Below are 15,487 nucleotides of genomic sequence, written 5' to 3'. Positions count from 1 at the left end.
ATAGCAGAGGATGGAAGACGCCCCAGGAATCTCACAGAACGGGAGGAATTCTCCAAGGAAGAATAGAGGAAAATCCCGCAAACAAGATTTGAGACTCTTGTCTGGCTACAAAAACGTTTACAAGCTGTGATGCTTGTAAAAGGAGATGCTACTTGGTACTAACTCTGCAGGGTCCCCAAACTTTTGCATTGGCACATTTTCCTTTTATTTTTTTTGCCTAAAATGCTAATTTCATCTTCAACTTGCTTAACTGTTCACAATAATAGTAATTTTGTCCAGGGGTGTCCAAACTTTAACCCCTTCCCGAAATGTGCCGTACTGCTCTGCGTGAGGTGCGTTCCTGCAAACAGCAATACTAGTACGGCGCATTGATCGCACGGCCTCACGCTGAGCGCCACGGCGATCGGGTGCAGGTGTATGTGACAGCTGACTCCACGCAGCAATGCCCACGATCGGGGCTAGCACCAGTCGCGGGCATTTAACCCATATGATGCTGCTGTCAATAGTGACTGCGGCATAGAGAAGCATCGCGCAGGGAATCAGTTCCCTGCATGCATCCCTCAGGACATGTTCTGAGGGTCTCTATGGAGACCAACGGCACCAAGATGGCCACGGGGTCCTTCTGGGTCCGGCAGGGAAATGTCTTGCGAGCGCCTGCTGACAGCAGGACCTGAGACGCCTCCTTCACTGCCTGTCAGATCGCTGCTGATCTGTTACTAAGCAAAGAGTCAGATTAGAGATCAGACATTATATAGTGATGTGTAAAGATATTTTTTTTAAAATGTCCTAAATGAAGAAAAAATATATATATTTCCAATAAATACACTTATTTATGTAAATAAAAAACAATAAAAGTACACATATTTGCCGCGTCCGTAACAACCCGATCTATAATACTATTCTACTTGTTAACCCCTTCAGTGAAAAAACGAGGCTAAAAACAATGCTTTATCATCATACCGCCTAATAAAACGTGCAATAAAACGAGATCAAAAAGACGTATGTAAATAAAAATGGTACTGCTGAAAACGTCATCTTATCCAGCAAAAAACAAGCCGCCATACAGCTCCAACAGCAGAAAAATAAAGTTATAGCTCTCAGAATAAAGCGATGTAAAAATAATTATTTTTTTCCATAAAATAGTTATGTAAAAGCGCCAGAACATAAAAAAATATAAATGAGGTATCGCTGTAATCGTACTGACCCGAAGAAAAAAGCTGCCATACCAATTTTACCACACGCTGAACGGTATAAAAAAAAATAAAGCAAAAAGCAATTAATTAAATGCTGGTTTTTGTTCATTCTGTCTTCTGAAAATTGGAATTGAATGCGATCAAAAAATGTCATGTGCCCGAAACTGGTACCAAAAAAAAGTCAGCTCGTCCCACAAAAAAACAAGCCCTCACATGACTCTGTCAGCCGAAATATGAAAAAATTATAGCTCTCAAAATATGGTGATGCAAAAACTAGTTTTCGCAATAAAAAATATCTTTTAGTGTGTGACAGCTGCCAAACATAAAAACCCGATATAAATCTGGTATCGCTGTAATCGCACCGAACCAAAGAATAAAGTCGTCTAATCACTTATACCGCACGAGGAGCGAAAAATAAAGAAAACTAATTCTTCACATGCTGTTGAATTTTTTTCATTCTGCCACCCAAAGATCGCAGTAATGCTCGGCGCACATTTATCCTGCGCTCTGCACTGAGCGCTTACCCCGGGGTTTCTGTGTAAATCTCTGAAGTATGTCATTCAAACAGAACCCCCGGCAGAAGATTGCCTATAATGAGACAGATGGAGGCACTGTGGACGCCATAGGACCTGTGATCCGGCGGTATCCGTCTTTTTAGGATTGCATAAAAGGCCACAGTATTGTGCAGTTCTGAAAAGGACACCATTGAACAGAGGCCAGACGGAGTCCAGAGTAAATCTGCTTCCTCATTATATTGAATGGATTCCTCGGGTTTCATTTGTCACGTCACTCAGATATTTAGATGTAAACCCCAAAGTAAGTGCTCAGCGTAGAGCACAGGATAAATGTGATCCCAAAAGTTATGTACAATGATCCCAATAAAAGCTTCAACTCACTCCACAGAAAAAGAAAGTCTCAACTCAGGTCTGTCATTTGTTAAAGGAAATATAGGGTGCTTCCACCTTACTGGTAGCACAAAAGGCTCTGGAAAAGCTAAATGGCTTCTCGCTCCCCTAAAGAAATTCTGCAAATTCTCCCAAATCCGAATGCCCCCCTCCCTTCTGAATCCCAGTGTGCCTAAACAACATTTAGCGCCCACATGTTTGGCATTTCTGTAGTGATGAGAGCCCGCCTGATTTACAGGTGCATGTCTCCAGAAGCACAGGCTGGGCATAATGTACTGGTCACTACAACTGCAATTTGCAATTTTCACTCAGAAACATCCACTGCTGCTTTTTTCTGGAAAACACCCATGGAGTCAAAATCGTCACTACATCTGTAGATAAATTCCCAAAGGGTTATAATTTCTAAAATTTGGTCACTTGTGGGGGTTTCCACTGTTTAGGCACATCAGGGGCTCTCCAAACGTGACATGGCGACTGCGAATTATGGCAGTAAATTTTACATTCAAAAAGTGAAATGGCGCTCCTTCCCGTCTGAGCACTGCCGTGTGCCCAAACAGTAGATTTCCCCCACATATGGGGTATCGGCATGCTCAGGAGAAATTGCACAACAAAATACATGGTCCATTTTCTCCTGTTACCCTTGTGAAAGTAAAAATAATTAGGTCTACATGAAAATTTTTGTGAAAGAAAAGTAAATGTTTTTTTTTTCCACATTCCAAAAATTCCTGTTAAGAACCTGAAGGGTTAATAAACTTCTTGACTGTGGTTTTGAGTACCTTCAGGGGTGCAGTTTTTAGAATGGGGTCATTTTTGGGTATTTTTGTCATATAGGCCCCTCAAAGTCGCTTCAAATGTGAGGTGGTCCCTAAAAAATAATGGTTTTGCAAATTTTGTTGTAAAAATGTAAAATCTCTGGTCAACTTTTAACCTTATAATGTCCTAACAAAAAAAAAATGTTTCCTAAACTGTGGTGATGTGAAGTAGACATGTGGGAAATGTTATTTATTAACCATTTTGTGCGATATGACTCTGATTTAAGGGCATAAAAAGTAAAATTTGAAAATTGCAAAATTTTCAACATTTTTGCCAAATCTCCGTTTCTTTAACAAATAAGTGCAATTCATATCAGAGAAATTTTAACAATATCATAAAGTACAATATGTCATGAGAAAACAGCCTCCGAATCAGAGGGATCCGTTGAAGCGTTCTAGAGTTTTGACCTCATAAAGTGACTTTGGTCGGAATTGTAAAAATTGGCCTGGTCAGGAAGGTGAACACAGGCTTCGAGGTGAATGGGGTTAACATGCCGCTGTATTCCATCACTGTGTGTTTCCTACAGATGAACTCGTGGAAAGAAATCCACCAGAAAGATGTCCCCGTCCTCTGTATTCCCAGGACTGTTCAGAGGAGAATCGCAACATCCCGGAGGATCATCAGGTAGACGGCGCTGAGCCCTGTACCGGATCTGTATATGGGGGACATTTCTGATAGAGGTCATAGGTGTCACAGATTTTGGTGGTTTCTCGTATTGTGCTGATTGTTACATCTGATATATCAGGAGGAAGATCCAACTAGGAATAAAGTGAAGGATGAGACAGAAGAAGAAGCGATGACGAGGGGGGATCAGCCGTGTGTGAGTGACGGGAAGGAGGAGATTCCGGTAGATGTTTCCACAGGTATGTGATGATGTCTAGTGTCAAACCAGAAAGCACCAGAACAAAAAAAAACTCTTAAAATTTAACTTTTAATAGAGTCATTAAAACAACCCATATAAGGATAACTAAATATACCAGGGGGTAAAAGGTCAGCTATTTATATAGAAGAAAAAAATTGGGTTTCGTTTCCATGAATGGCTGATAAGTACCTTTTTTGTACACTATACCTTGCAGACTGATGATTAATGGACGCTGGGGGAAAATTGTGTACCTCATGATGGAACAGATATATTAAGAAATCTGTCCTTTTCTATAAGCAACACTGCATAGTCTATGCATAACATTATGTCTGTCTCTGCGTCTGGTATCATTTGACGGAGAGAGCATTTATCTGGCATTTGATGGGGTTATTATTAGAGTTGAGCGATACCGTCCGATACTTCAAAGTATCGTATCGGATGGTATCGGCCGATCTTTAAAAAAAGTATCGGTATCGCCGATTCCGATACCGGAAGTCCCATTCAAGTCTATGGGACTTCCGGTATCGGAATAAGAAAAACCCTTTCCTGCCCTTGTACAGCCTCTCTGGGGTCTGTACGGGCCTTTCGGGGGGCTGTGCCGGCCTGCCAGGGGGTCTGTGCAGGCTCCGGTGGTCTGTGCCGGCCTGCCGGGGGGCTGTGCCGGCCTGCCGGGGGGCTGTGCCGGCCTGCCGGGGGGCTGTGCCGGCCTGCCGGGGGGCTGTGCAGGCTCCGGGGGGCTGTGCCGGCCTGCCGGGGGGCTGTGCCGGCCTGCCGGGGGGCTGTGCAGGCTCCGGGGGGCTGTGCCGGCCTGCCGGGGGGCTGTGCCGGCCTGCCGGTGGTCTGTGCAGGCATCGTCCGATGGGACTACAAGTCCCATCGGGCGATGCCTGCTACCATGACAGTGATTGACACATTAGCCAATGATGGGACAGTAGTAGTCCCATCATCCGGCTAATGTGTTAAATGTAAAAAAAAAAAAATACTACATACATACTACATGCATGCTACATACATACTACATGCTACATACATACTACATATATACTACATACATGCTACATACATGCTACATGCCTGCTACATACATGCTACATACATACTACATGCTACATACATACCACATACATACTACATACAATACTACATGCTACATACATACCACATACATACTACATACATGCTACATACATACTACATACATACTACATACATACTACATACATACTACATGCATGCTACATGCATGCTACATACATACTACATGCATGCTACATACATACTACATGCATGCTACATACATACTACATGCTACATGCATGCTACATACATACTACATGCATGCTACATACATACTACATGCATGCTACATACATACTACATGCATGCTACATACATACTACATGCTACATACATACCACATATATACTACATACATACAATACATTCATACAATACATACATAGACATACAGTACATATAACATAGAGTAACATACTTACCAATACTTGTCACATTGTTCCCCGAAGCCATTGTCTTTTCCGGGATAAATATTAACATAACAAACCACAAAAATACTCACCCACGATCCGAAGCAGTCCACGAGTGTGTCCCACGACGATCTTGGGTAGAGAACTGCAGCATCAGATGATGCTGCCGTTCTCTACGGGCTGCAGGAATCCAATGACGGAAGGTAGGTATCCTTCCGCACTGTATTCCTCCGCCACTTAAAAAAAAAAAGTCCCTAGTCTCACTTTATGCCATTGCTGTGTGGGAATTTCCCACACAGCAATGGCATAAAGTGAGACTAGGGACTTTTTTTTTTTTAAGTGGCGGAGGAATACAGTGCGGAAGGATACCTACCTTCCGTCATTGGATTCCTGCAGCCCGTAGAGAACGGCAGCATCATCTGATGCTGCAGTTCTCTACCCAAGATCGTCGTGGGACACACTCGTGGACTGCTTCGGATCGTGGGTGAGTATTTTTGTGGTTTGTTATGTTAATATTTATCCCGGAAAAGACAATGGCTTCGGGGAACAATGTGACAAGTATTGGTAAGTATGTTACTCTATGTTATATGTACTGTATGTCTATGTATGTATTGTATGAATGTATTGTATGTATGTAGTATATATGTGGTATGTATGTAGCATGTAGTATGTATGTAGCATGCATGTAGCATGCATGTAGTATGTATGTAGCATGCATGTAGTATGTATGTAGCATGCATGTAGTATGTATGTAGCATGCATGTAGTATGTATGTAGCATGCATGTAGCATGTATGTAGCATGTATGTAGCATGTATGTAGCATGTATGTAGCATGTAGTATGTATGTAGCATGCATGTAGTATATATGTAGTATGTATGTAGCATGCATGTAGTATGTATGTAGCATGCAGTATGTATGTAGCATGTATGTAGTATGTATGTAGTATATATGTAGTATGTATGTAGCATGCATGTAGTATGTATGTAGTATGTATGTAGCATGCAGTATGTATGTAGCATGTATGTAGTATGTATGTAGTATATATGTAGTATGTATGTAGCATGCATGTAGTATGTATGTAGTATGTATGTAGCATGCAGTATGTATGTAGTATGTATGTAGTATATATGTAGTATGTATGTAGCATGCATGTAGTATGTATGTAGCATGCATGTAGTATGTATGTAGCATGCATGTAGTATGTATGTAGTATTTTTTTTTTTTTTTTTTTTTAACATTTAACACATTAGCCGGATGATGGGACTACTACTGTCCCATCATTGGCTAATGTGTCAATCACTGTCATGGTAGCAGGCATCGCCCGATGGGACTTGTAGTCCCATCGGACGATGCTTGCACAGACCCCCGGACATCAGCACAGCCCCCCGGCAGGCCGGCACAGCCCCCCGGCAGGCCGGTACAGACCCCCACAGGGTGCACAGACCACCGGCAGGCCGGCACAGCCCCCCGGCAGGCCGGTACAGACCCCGGGCAGTCCACACAGCCCCCCGGCAGGCCGGCACAGCCCCCCGGCAGGCCGGCAGAGACCCCCGGAAGGCCCGAAATGACGGCGCATCATGATGCGCACACACCGCGCATCATGATGACGTCAGGCCGTCAATCAACTGAACTTCCGATTCCGATGCCGAATTCCGATATTGAAAAAATATCGGAAGTCGGTATCGGAATTCCGATACAGCAAGTATCGGCCGATACCCGATACTTGCGGTATCGGAATGCTCAACACTAGTTATTATCCATTGTTACCCTTTTTTTGTTGCATAGAAGACTGGGCGATTATATATCTCTGCTTTTCCAACATTTCACATGGTGCAGAGAGCACATTTATGTCAGCATTTTTTCTGGCACCTAATATATGCAGTGTGCTTAAGTTTAAATGTGTGTCCTTATATAATTGTTCTATTTGTGCTGTTGAATTTTCTCAGTCTCCCTATAGATGATGGGGGATTAAACCCAGGTATGATTTGGTAGCAGCTTATGTTGTTTTCTACTACGAGATAAGTTCTATTGGAAGCTGCATTTATTGTGAATTGTGGTTTAACCCCTTGGTAGACGTTTTTTTATAAATTATTGAATAGGGTATTAAGCCCAAGTATTTTCGTCTACTGCAGCTCGTATTTTTGACTACGAGATAAGTCCCATTAAAGCTGCAATCTCTCAAAAAATTTTGAGAGAAGATTATACTACGAGATAAGGTTTACAGCGCTATAGCACTTTTAATTGAGACTTATTGTCTCTTCACTTTTGTTTGTGTTTTTTTGGTACCGTAGGTGTGTGTGTGTATTTTCTTTTTTGTGTCCTTTTTTGTATACGCAGGGTGGTCTAGGGCGTAACTAGGGACGCCGACGTTGAGCGGGGGCGCCATATCGTCTGCAACTAGGGTGCCAACCTCCGTGGTCAGGAAGGGTCACTATAAGGCCTAATAGGACAATTTAGCCTTTTTGCCCCTGTATATATATATGGTAAAAAAAACATTTCTTCTATATAAATAGCTGACCTTTTACCCCCTGGTATATTTAGTTATCCTTATATGGGTTGTTTTAATGACTCTATCAAAAGTTAAATTTTAAAGGTTTTTTTTGTTCTGGTGCTTTCTGGTTTGACAATTGATTCTTGAACCCCGGATATTGGACTTTTGAGGTTTTTTCATGTCATAATGTCTAGTCTGTAATAGTGATTGGCGTGTGACAATGATGACCGGTGTGTGATTTCGTGTGAAGTCTCCAGTGCAGCAGAGCTTTATTCACTGCTCACTACAGAAGTGTCCGGTGATGGCGTGACTGCTCCTGTACAGAGTCTGGCGGTGCACCGATGAATATCGGAGCCGCCTTCCCACCTCTTTATAATGATTTAGGAAGCACATATTTAATTTTTCTAATTATACATTTTTTAATATTCCATCCTTTACTTTAATATTTTTGTTACATAAGTCCCATGCTGCCATATACATGTCTGAGCTTTTGATTCAGACAGAACCTCTGGCGGAAGATTCTCTACAATAAGGAAGATGGAGGCACTGTGGACGCACTCTGTCCTATGGTTCGGCAGTGACCGTCTTTTTAAGCGTGCATTAAAGAGCGATCGACCACAGTTTTGTGCAGCACATAAAAGGACACCACTGAACAGAGGCCAGACAGAGTCCAGAGTAACTACTGCCTCATTATAGGGAATGGATCCCTCGGAAATGTCATCTGAATCACGTATTTTGTAGATTTAGATGGAAACCTTGATGTAAGTGCTCAGCGTGGAGCAAAGGATAAATGTGATCCAAAATGTTGTTTACCCCAAAATGCCTCTAGAAAATTTGTTCTCCAAGAGTCAAATAGCGCTTCTTCCCTCCTGAGTCTCGCCATGTTGCTAAGCAGTACTGTACAGACACATATGGGGTATTGCCACGTTCAGCAAAAATTGTGCAATAATTTATGTGGTCATCTTTACCCATTTTCTCTTGTGAAAATGTAAAATCTGGGGCTAAAACATTACAGTGGTAAAAATATAATTTTTTTTTTCTTCACCGTTCATTGGTATAACATTTTGTGAACCACAAATGGAGTCAATTTGCTCGCTGCACCTCTGGATGATTTCTTTGTTAAAATGATACATTCTCACAGTCTTAAAATTTTATGAAGCACCTGTGATTTCAAAATGCTCACCATACCTTTACATTCCTTGATGGGTGTATTTTCTAAATTTGGGTCAGTTGTGGGCGTTTCCACTGTTTAGGTACATCAGGGGCTCTCCAACACAACATGGCATCCACTATCTATTTTTGCCGATTTTGCACTCCAAAAATCAAATTGCGCTCCTTCCTTTCCGAACCCTGCCATGCGCCAAAACAGTAGTTTTCCCCCACATATGGGGTATCGGCATACTCAGGGGAAAGTACACAACAAATTATGTGGTCCATTTTCTCCTGTTATCCTTGTAAAAATGCAAAATTTGGGGCTAAATAACATTTTTGTAGGAAAAAGTAAAATTTAATTTTTTCCTTCCATGTTGCTTTAATTTCTGTGAAGCACATGTTGGGTTAATAAACTTCTTGAATGTGGTTGTGAGCACCTTGAGGGGTGCAGTTTTTAAAATTGAGTCACTTTTAGAGATAGAGAGAGCCATAACTTTTATTTTTTGGTCAAAATGGCCATGTGAGGGCTTGTTTTTTGCGGGACAAGTTGTACTTGTGATCGACACCGTTGGTTTTACCATTTAGCGAATCCTGCTTTGAGCAGGGGGTTGGACCAGATGGCCCAGGAGGTCCCTTCCAACTCTACGATTCTATGATTCTATGATATTGTGTACTGGATAACAGGAAAAAAATTTCAAATTGAAAAATAAAAAACTTGCGCCATTTTCCGATACCCGTAGCGTCTCCAGTTTTCGTGATCTCGGGTTGGGTGAGGGCTTAATTTTTGCGTGCCGAGCTGATGTTTTTAAACAGCTGACATGTGCCGGAGAAGATGAGGGCTCAATGCCGGAGCTCACATCAAATGGAGGGTGTCCGACATTGGCGTACTAGTACACCAGATGCCGGAATGGAGTTAAAAATGATGCTGCTGTAAACTAGACAAGTGGTAAATGTCATTAATTACTTATCTGGTATAAAGACATATAAATTCAAAGTTTGCAAACTGCAAAATACTCACATTTTTTGTCAAATTTTTGAAATTTCCATAAATAAACACAAATGACCAAAATTTACCACTGACATGAAGTACGATGTCACAAAAAAACAGTCTTCTTACTATCACTGGGATGTGTGGAAGCTCCAGAGTTATTGCCTCTTAAAGTGACACTGGTCAGAACTGTAAAATGAGGCTTGGCCATTAGTGTACAAAGTGTCTTGGTCCTTAAGGGGTTAATGTGCCTTCAGTGCTGTTGCAGGCTTCTAAGGTTTCCTATCATGCCCTTAGGCCAGTGTTTCTCAACTCCAGTCCACAAGACCCACCAACAGGTCAAGTTTTCAGGATTTCATTATTGCATAGGTGATGAAATTTTCACCTGTGCAATACTAAGGAAATCCTGAAAACTTGCTGTAATGTTTAAGTGAGATATGATTTTGTTGGTACATTCTAGAATCTCCCTTTGCTGCTTTACTGATGAGAAAATCTGCCTGTCACCGCTGAAACCCCCCCCCCCCTTATTCACCCACAGCTGTGTCTGCATTGGTAATAGGACACTTCCTCTGCAAGCATTTGTCCCCTCTCCCCTGCAAGGAATGTTGATTAGCTAAGGGAAAGGATTTCTTTTGTTTGAAGCCATGAGGCCAATTCAGCAATGAGAGATATTAAAAGAAGCTCTAGCGTGCACCTCGCTCGCGGCAGAGATATAATAATCACATCCCTGCGTAGGACCGACGTTCTGATCCCTAATTTTCACGGTTCTAACACCCCCAGGAACTGAGATATGGATTACTCCCAAATGGTGTGTCATAACTACAGCGTGTCTGGTTTTGTTTTATTGTATTCAACGAACTACAACAAATGATACCATGTGCGTCTTTATACGAGCTTTCCTCGGCTAGATATAATTATTATAAGTTTGTAAGTAGATTGTAACTTCCAGAGTAGGGGGCTCAACCTCTCCAGGCAACCCCTTCTGTGATGTCACACAGCAGAGGCCATAAGGCATTCCTTTGAACAAACCAGTCAAGTCTGCCAGAGGCGTCATGCCAAGAGGTTCGCAGATGAACGGGGATGTATGGCTGCTGCCCATCCCCCTGCCACATGGCTTGCCTAAAGACCATTAAGCAACTGTAAGTTTGATTTCTGCTTTTCATCTGTTTTATATTTGCAATGTACATATCTAATGTCTCAACTTTGTAAAATCGTTTTATCTATGTAATCACTGCCCTCCTTTTGGGGAATAAATCCTAAAATTATCAGTCTGTCTTCATGCTCTAAGAAAGGAACTTATGCGCCTTTAAGATAATTGCTACTAATTTGGGGGTTTGCTACGGACCCTCTTAACTCATTGATTAAGTGAATCATAGCTGGTGGCGGCGAAATGTGATTTGGGCCCCGGGTATTGCTGGCTGTGACGGAAAGGGATTTGATAAGCTAATTGGGTGGCTGCGGCCAGAGCATTGATAATTCCCTCACTACAGCGTGCCGGGTGGCCAGACCTCATTGAAGCAGCTGCCCGGGGACCAATTATCCCAGGTGTAGTTCCCTGACTGTCCTGAGGATAAGGTGGGCGCCGGAGAGCTGCGAGTTCCAAAGTGGAACTGAGAAAGTGGGATATACATAATCCCCGCAGTTCGTGGAAGGTTGTTATCAGTGGTGGGGCATCCAAAATAACCCCCCTGCGATAAATTGTTAGGGCAAGACTAGCGTTATGAATGAGTCACCGTAGGAGGCAAAAACAGAAATGCTAGCTAAGTCCAGAAAACCAGAGAAGTTGGCAGCTATCGGATTGCAGATCCCTGAACCTATCAACACAACTAGCAGTAGCCGTGGGGGGTTCCTATGATGCCCTAGACCCCTCGATCACAGCCAGAGAACTACATAGCCTAAAGACAGAAAGGGAAATCTAAACTGCCCCAGAGCAGACCCCAAAGCAATAGGCAGCCCCCAACATATAATGACGGTGAAGCAAGAAGAAAAAACACTAACACAGACAGAAAGATAGACTGAGCAAAAGATGGGGCCCAAGCCAACTAGACAGGACAGGATAGGAAGGCTGCTGTCTGCAATCCGTGAAAAACCCTATGAAAATAAGAGCCAACAGACTGACAGAGAAAAAGGCCCTGAAGAAGCTAGGCTTCAAAAGGACTGTCAGCACTCAGGAATTTTCTGAAGACAGAGCAACAGGCAAAAAGGAATTCAGCTCACCCCAGCAGGGAATGGCAGAATCCAAAAAAGCAAGGCAAACCAAAACACAAATACTAAAAGGCAAAGCAGAAAACTTAGCTTTTGAGGAGCAGGAATCAGACTGGTCTCCTAGAATTCCACAGAGAAATCACCCGCAGGACAGAAGGGCGTCGACAGCCTTATATCCAGTCCGTGACTCCACGCAGCCAGTCATCATCATTAGGCTCAGGTGCTTGATAATCAGGCTCACTACCTTCCTTTATCAGAAGAGGGAGTTCACCAGACCTCAGTGGCGAAGGGGAAAATGAACTCACAACAGACTAGCTTGCTGTATTTTTGTCACATGGTGCCAGTGGTGGGATAACTAAGATAAGCCCCCACTGTGCCTGTGATAGCCGTGTGTCGGCAGTACGTTACGTCCCTCTGTCCGCTGGCGTCCCATGTCAGCGGCGGGTTTGAGACACTTGCCCTGTTGGTGGGTCTTGACCGGAGTTGAGAAACACTGCCTTAGGCAAACTGAGGACGTGATTACAGTGGCTGGAGCTGGACGGCTCCTGGATGTACAGCCACTTTTGTGAATAGTCGATCTCATTTGCGTACGGTACTGAATATTAAAGCTCCATTTTTAATTGCGTGGACACTTTTCTACACTAAGGGCATGATAGGAAGCTTGCTAAGAGAGTGAATGGCACTGGTGATACATTAGTGGGGTAATTCCTGATGACTGGTTTCCTTTAAGAACTGTCTATTGCTGTGTAGTCTCTGCCACCCCTGACTTGTGCCAATGTCACCAGTTTATAAGTGTTATTCATTTTACCCGTCGTCATGTTTAATGTTATGCCATGTAGTTGTCTTTCTTATTACCGGTACTTACGAGGGTTTTCATTTTGAGTGCCATAAAAAAAATTAGAAATCCCTTTTGTGTTGTCAAAAAAATCACATCCAATCTATCTTTCATCCCTATAGGAAATCCTTGTGAGAATAACTGGTTATCACTAAACTGTAAAGAAGATATCAGGAAGCAGTCTAATGGAGAAAACCTCAATACCCTTCATGGAGCTCCTGGACTTCACAGCACTTCACTTTCTTATACTCCTAATCCTGAGGAACCCTCTCCTGAGCAATCTCACATTGTTACCACAATTCCAGGTGACAACGTGGATACAAGATTTCAGTGTGACAAGCAACTTACTACAAGCTCAGATTTGTTAGCACAAAGAAAACACAAAGGAAAAAAGAGATACTCCTGTTCAGAATGTGGGAAATGCTTTACCTATAAATCACAAGTTGTTTCACATCAGAGAATACACACAGGAGAAAAGCCATTTTCATGTTCAGAATGTGGGAAATGTTTTTCATGTAAATCAGGTCTTGCTACACATGAGAGAATTCACACAGGAGAAAAGCCATTTTCATGTTTGGAATGTGGGAAGTCTTTCACGGTTAAAGCAAGTCTTAATACACATCAGAGAATTCATACAGGAGAGAAGCCATATTCATGTTCAGAATGTGGGAAATGTTTTTTATATAAATCAGATCTTGCTACACATGAGACAATTCACAAAGGAGAAAAAACATTTTCTTGTTTGGAATGTGGGAAGACATTCTCACAAAAATGTAATTTTATTACACATCAGAAAATTCATACAGGAGAGAAGCAGTATTCATGTTCAGAATGTGAGAAATGCTTTACAAATAAATCACAATTTATTGTACATGAGAGAATTCACACAGGAGAAAAACCATTTTCATGTTCGGAATGCGGTAAGTCCTTCACAAATAAAGGGACTCTTGTTAAACATCAGAGAAATCACACAGGAGAGAAGTCATATTCATGCTCTGAATGTGGGAAATGTTTTTTATTGAAATCAAAGCTTGCTCTACATGAGAGAATTCACACAGGAGAAAAGCCATTTTCATGTTCGGAATGTGGGAAGTCTTTCACGCTTAAAGCAAATCTTAATACACATGAGAGAATTCATGCAGGAGAGAAGCTGTATTCATGTTCACTATGTGGGAAGTCTTTCACGGTTAAAACGAGTCTTATTATACACAAGAGAATTCACATAGGAGAGAAGCTGTATTCATGTTCACTATGTTGGAAGTCTTTCACAAATAAAAGGAATCTTATTAGACATCAGAGAATTCACACAGGAGAGAAGCCGTATTCATGTTCAGAATGTGGGAAGTCCTTCAGATATAAAGGGGATCTTATTAGACATCAGAGAATTCATACAGGAGAGAAGCCGTATTCATGTTCACTATGTGGGAAGTCTTTCACGGTTAAAACGAGTCTTATTCTACACGAGAGAATTCACACAGGAGAGAAGCCGTATTTATGTTCAGAATGTGGGAAGTCTTTCACGGTTAAAAGGAATCTTATTAAACATCAGAGAATTCATACAGGAGAGAAGCCGTATTCATGTTCACTATGTGGGAAGTCTTTCACGGTTAAAACGAGTCTTATTCTACACGAGAGAATTCACACAGGAGAGAAGCCGTATTCATGTTAAGTCTGTGAGAAATGCTTCACAAAAAAATCAAGTCCTGTGAGCCACGAGAGAAGTCACACATAGAAGCATATTCAGAATGGTGGAAATCTTTCATACATAAATCGTATCTTGTAAAACAGGAGAGAAGGCATGCAGGAAAGAAACTAATGTTCTGTGTTTTATAAATGTTAATAAACATTGCTTAGCATAAATGAGTACACCCCCTTTGTTCGGTAAGATTTTTATTAATATCTCACTGAACACAAGAACAATTTCTAAAATGTTGCCAACACTTCATGGAACTTTTATTGTAATCAAAACATGTAAGATAGGTTAATATAGTTTTCATTACCAAATCTTTAGGGTTACACAAATTAGTTGATAAAAAATGAGTACACCCCACATCAAAAGCTACTACATCTATCATTTTGTATGTTTTCCATGATTTTTTAATGACAGCACCAAGTCTTCTAGGCCTTTTTACATAAGTTGGTTACATAATACATCATCTATCTTCTTTCTCTTTTTCAATAACGAGCTTTCTTAGCGCCTGGATGCTGGATGAAAAGTGATGGCAACTTGTCTCTTCAGAATTCACCATAGGTGTTTGGGGTTCAGATCAGAAAACACTTGGCCATGGAATCACTTTTATGATGCTCGTTAATATGCAATATTGGCCATACATGTGTGCTTGAACCATTGTCATGATGGAAAAGTGCAGGTCTACCAAGAGCACGGAGTGATGGCAGCTTCTCTTTCACTATAAAGCAGAACATTTGTGAATTCATGATACCATCAATAACATATAGACCTCGACACCAGCAGTGCTCATGTAGTCCCACATAAGGACACTGCCACCACCATGTTTCACTGCAGGCACCATGCATTTTCATTGTATTCCTGACC

At 41.8% G+C, this 15,487-nt stretch overlaps 1 protein-coding gene across 1 annotated transcript in view; it reads left to right on the top strand.

The window, feature by feature from the left end:
• The window catches only part of LOC141054887 (uncharacterized), a 34,885-nt gene extending 20,092 nt beyond the window's left edge, over nucleotides 1-14,793 (top strand). Inside the window, exons 7-9 of the mRNA XM_073551775.1 lie at nucleotides 3,438-3,535; nucleotides 3,657-3,774; nucleotides 13,056-14,793. Coding sequence (XP_073407876.1) covers nucleotides 3,438-3,535; nucleotides 3,657-3,774; nucleotides 13,056-14,602 — 1,763 coding nt within the window. The 3' untranslated portion in view covers nucleotides 14,603-14,793. The remainder of the gene's footprint in view (nucleotides 1-3,437; nucleotides 3,536-3,656; nucleotides 3,775-13,055) is intronic.
• The last annotated feature ends 694 nt before the right edge of the window (nucleotides 14,794-15,487 follow it).

This window comes from Dendrobates tinctorius, unplaced genomic scaffold, assembly GCF_039654945.1.
Source record: "Dendrobates tinctorius isolate UK_male_01 unplaced genomic scaffold, ASM3965494v1 ptg000180l, whole genome shotgun sequence".
NCBI lineage: Eukaryota > Metazoa > Chordata > Amphibia > Anura > Dendrobatidae > Dendrobates > Dendrobates tinctorius.
This window is presented reverse-complemented; position numbering and strand designations above follow the sequence as displayed.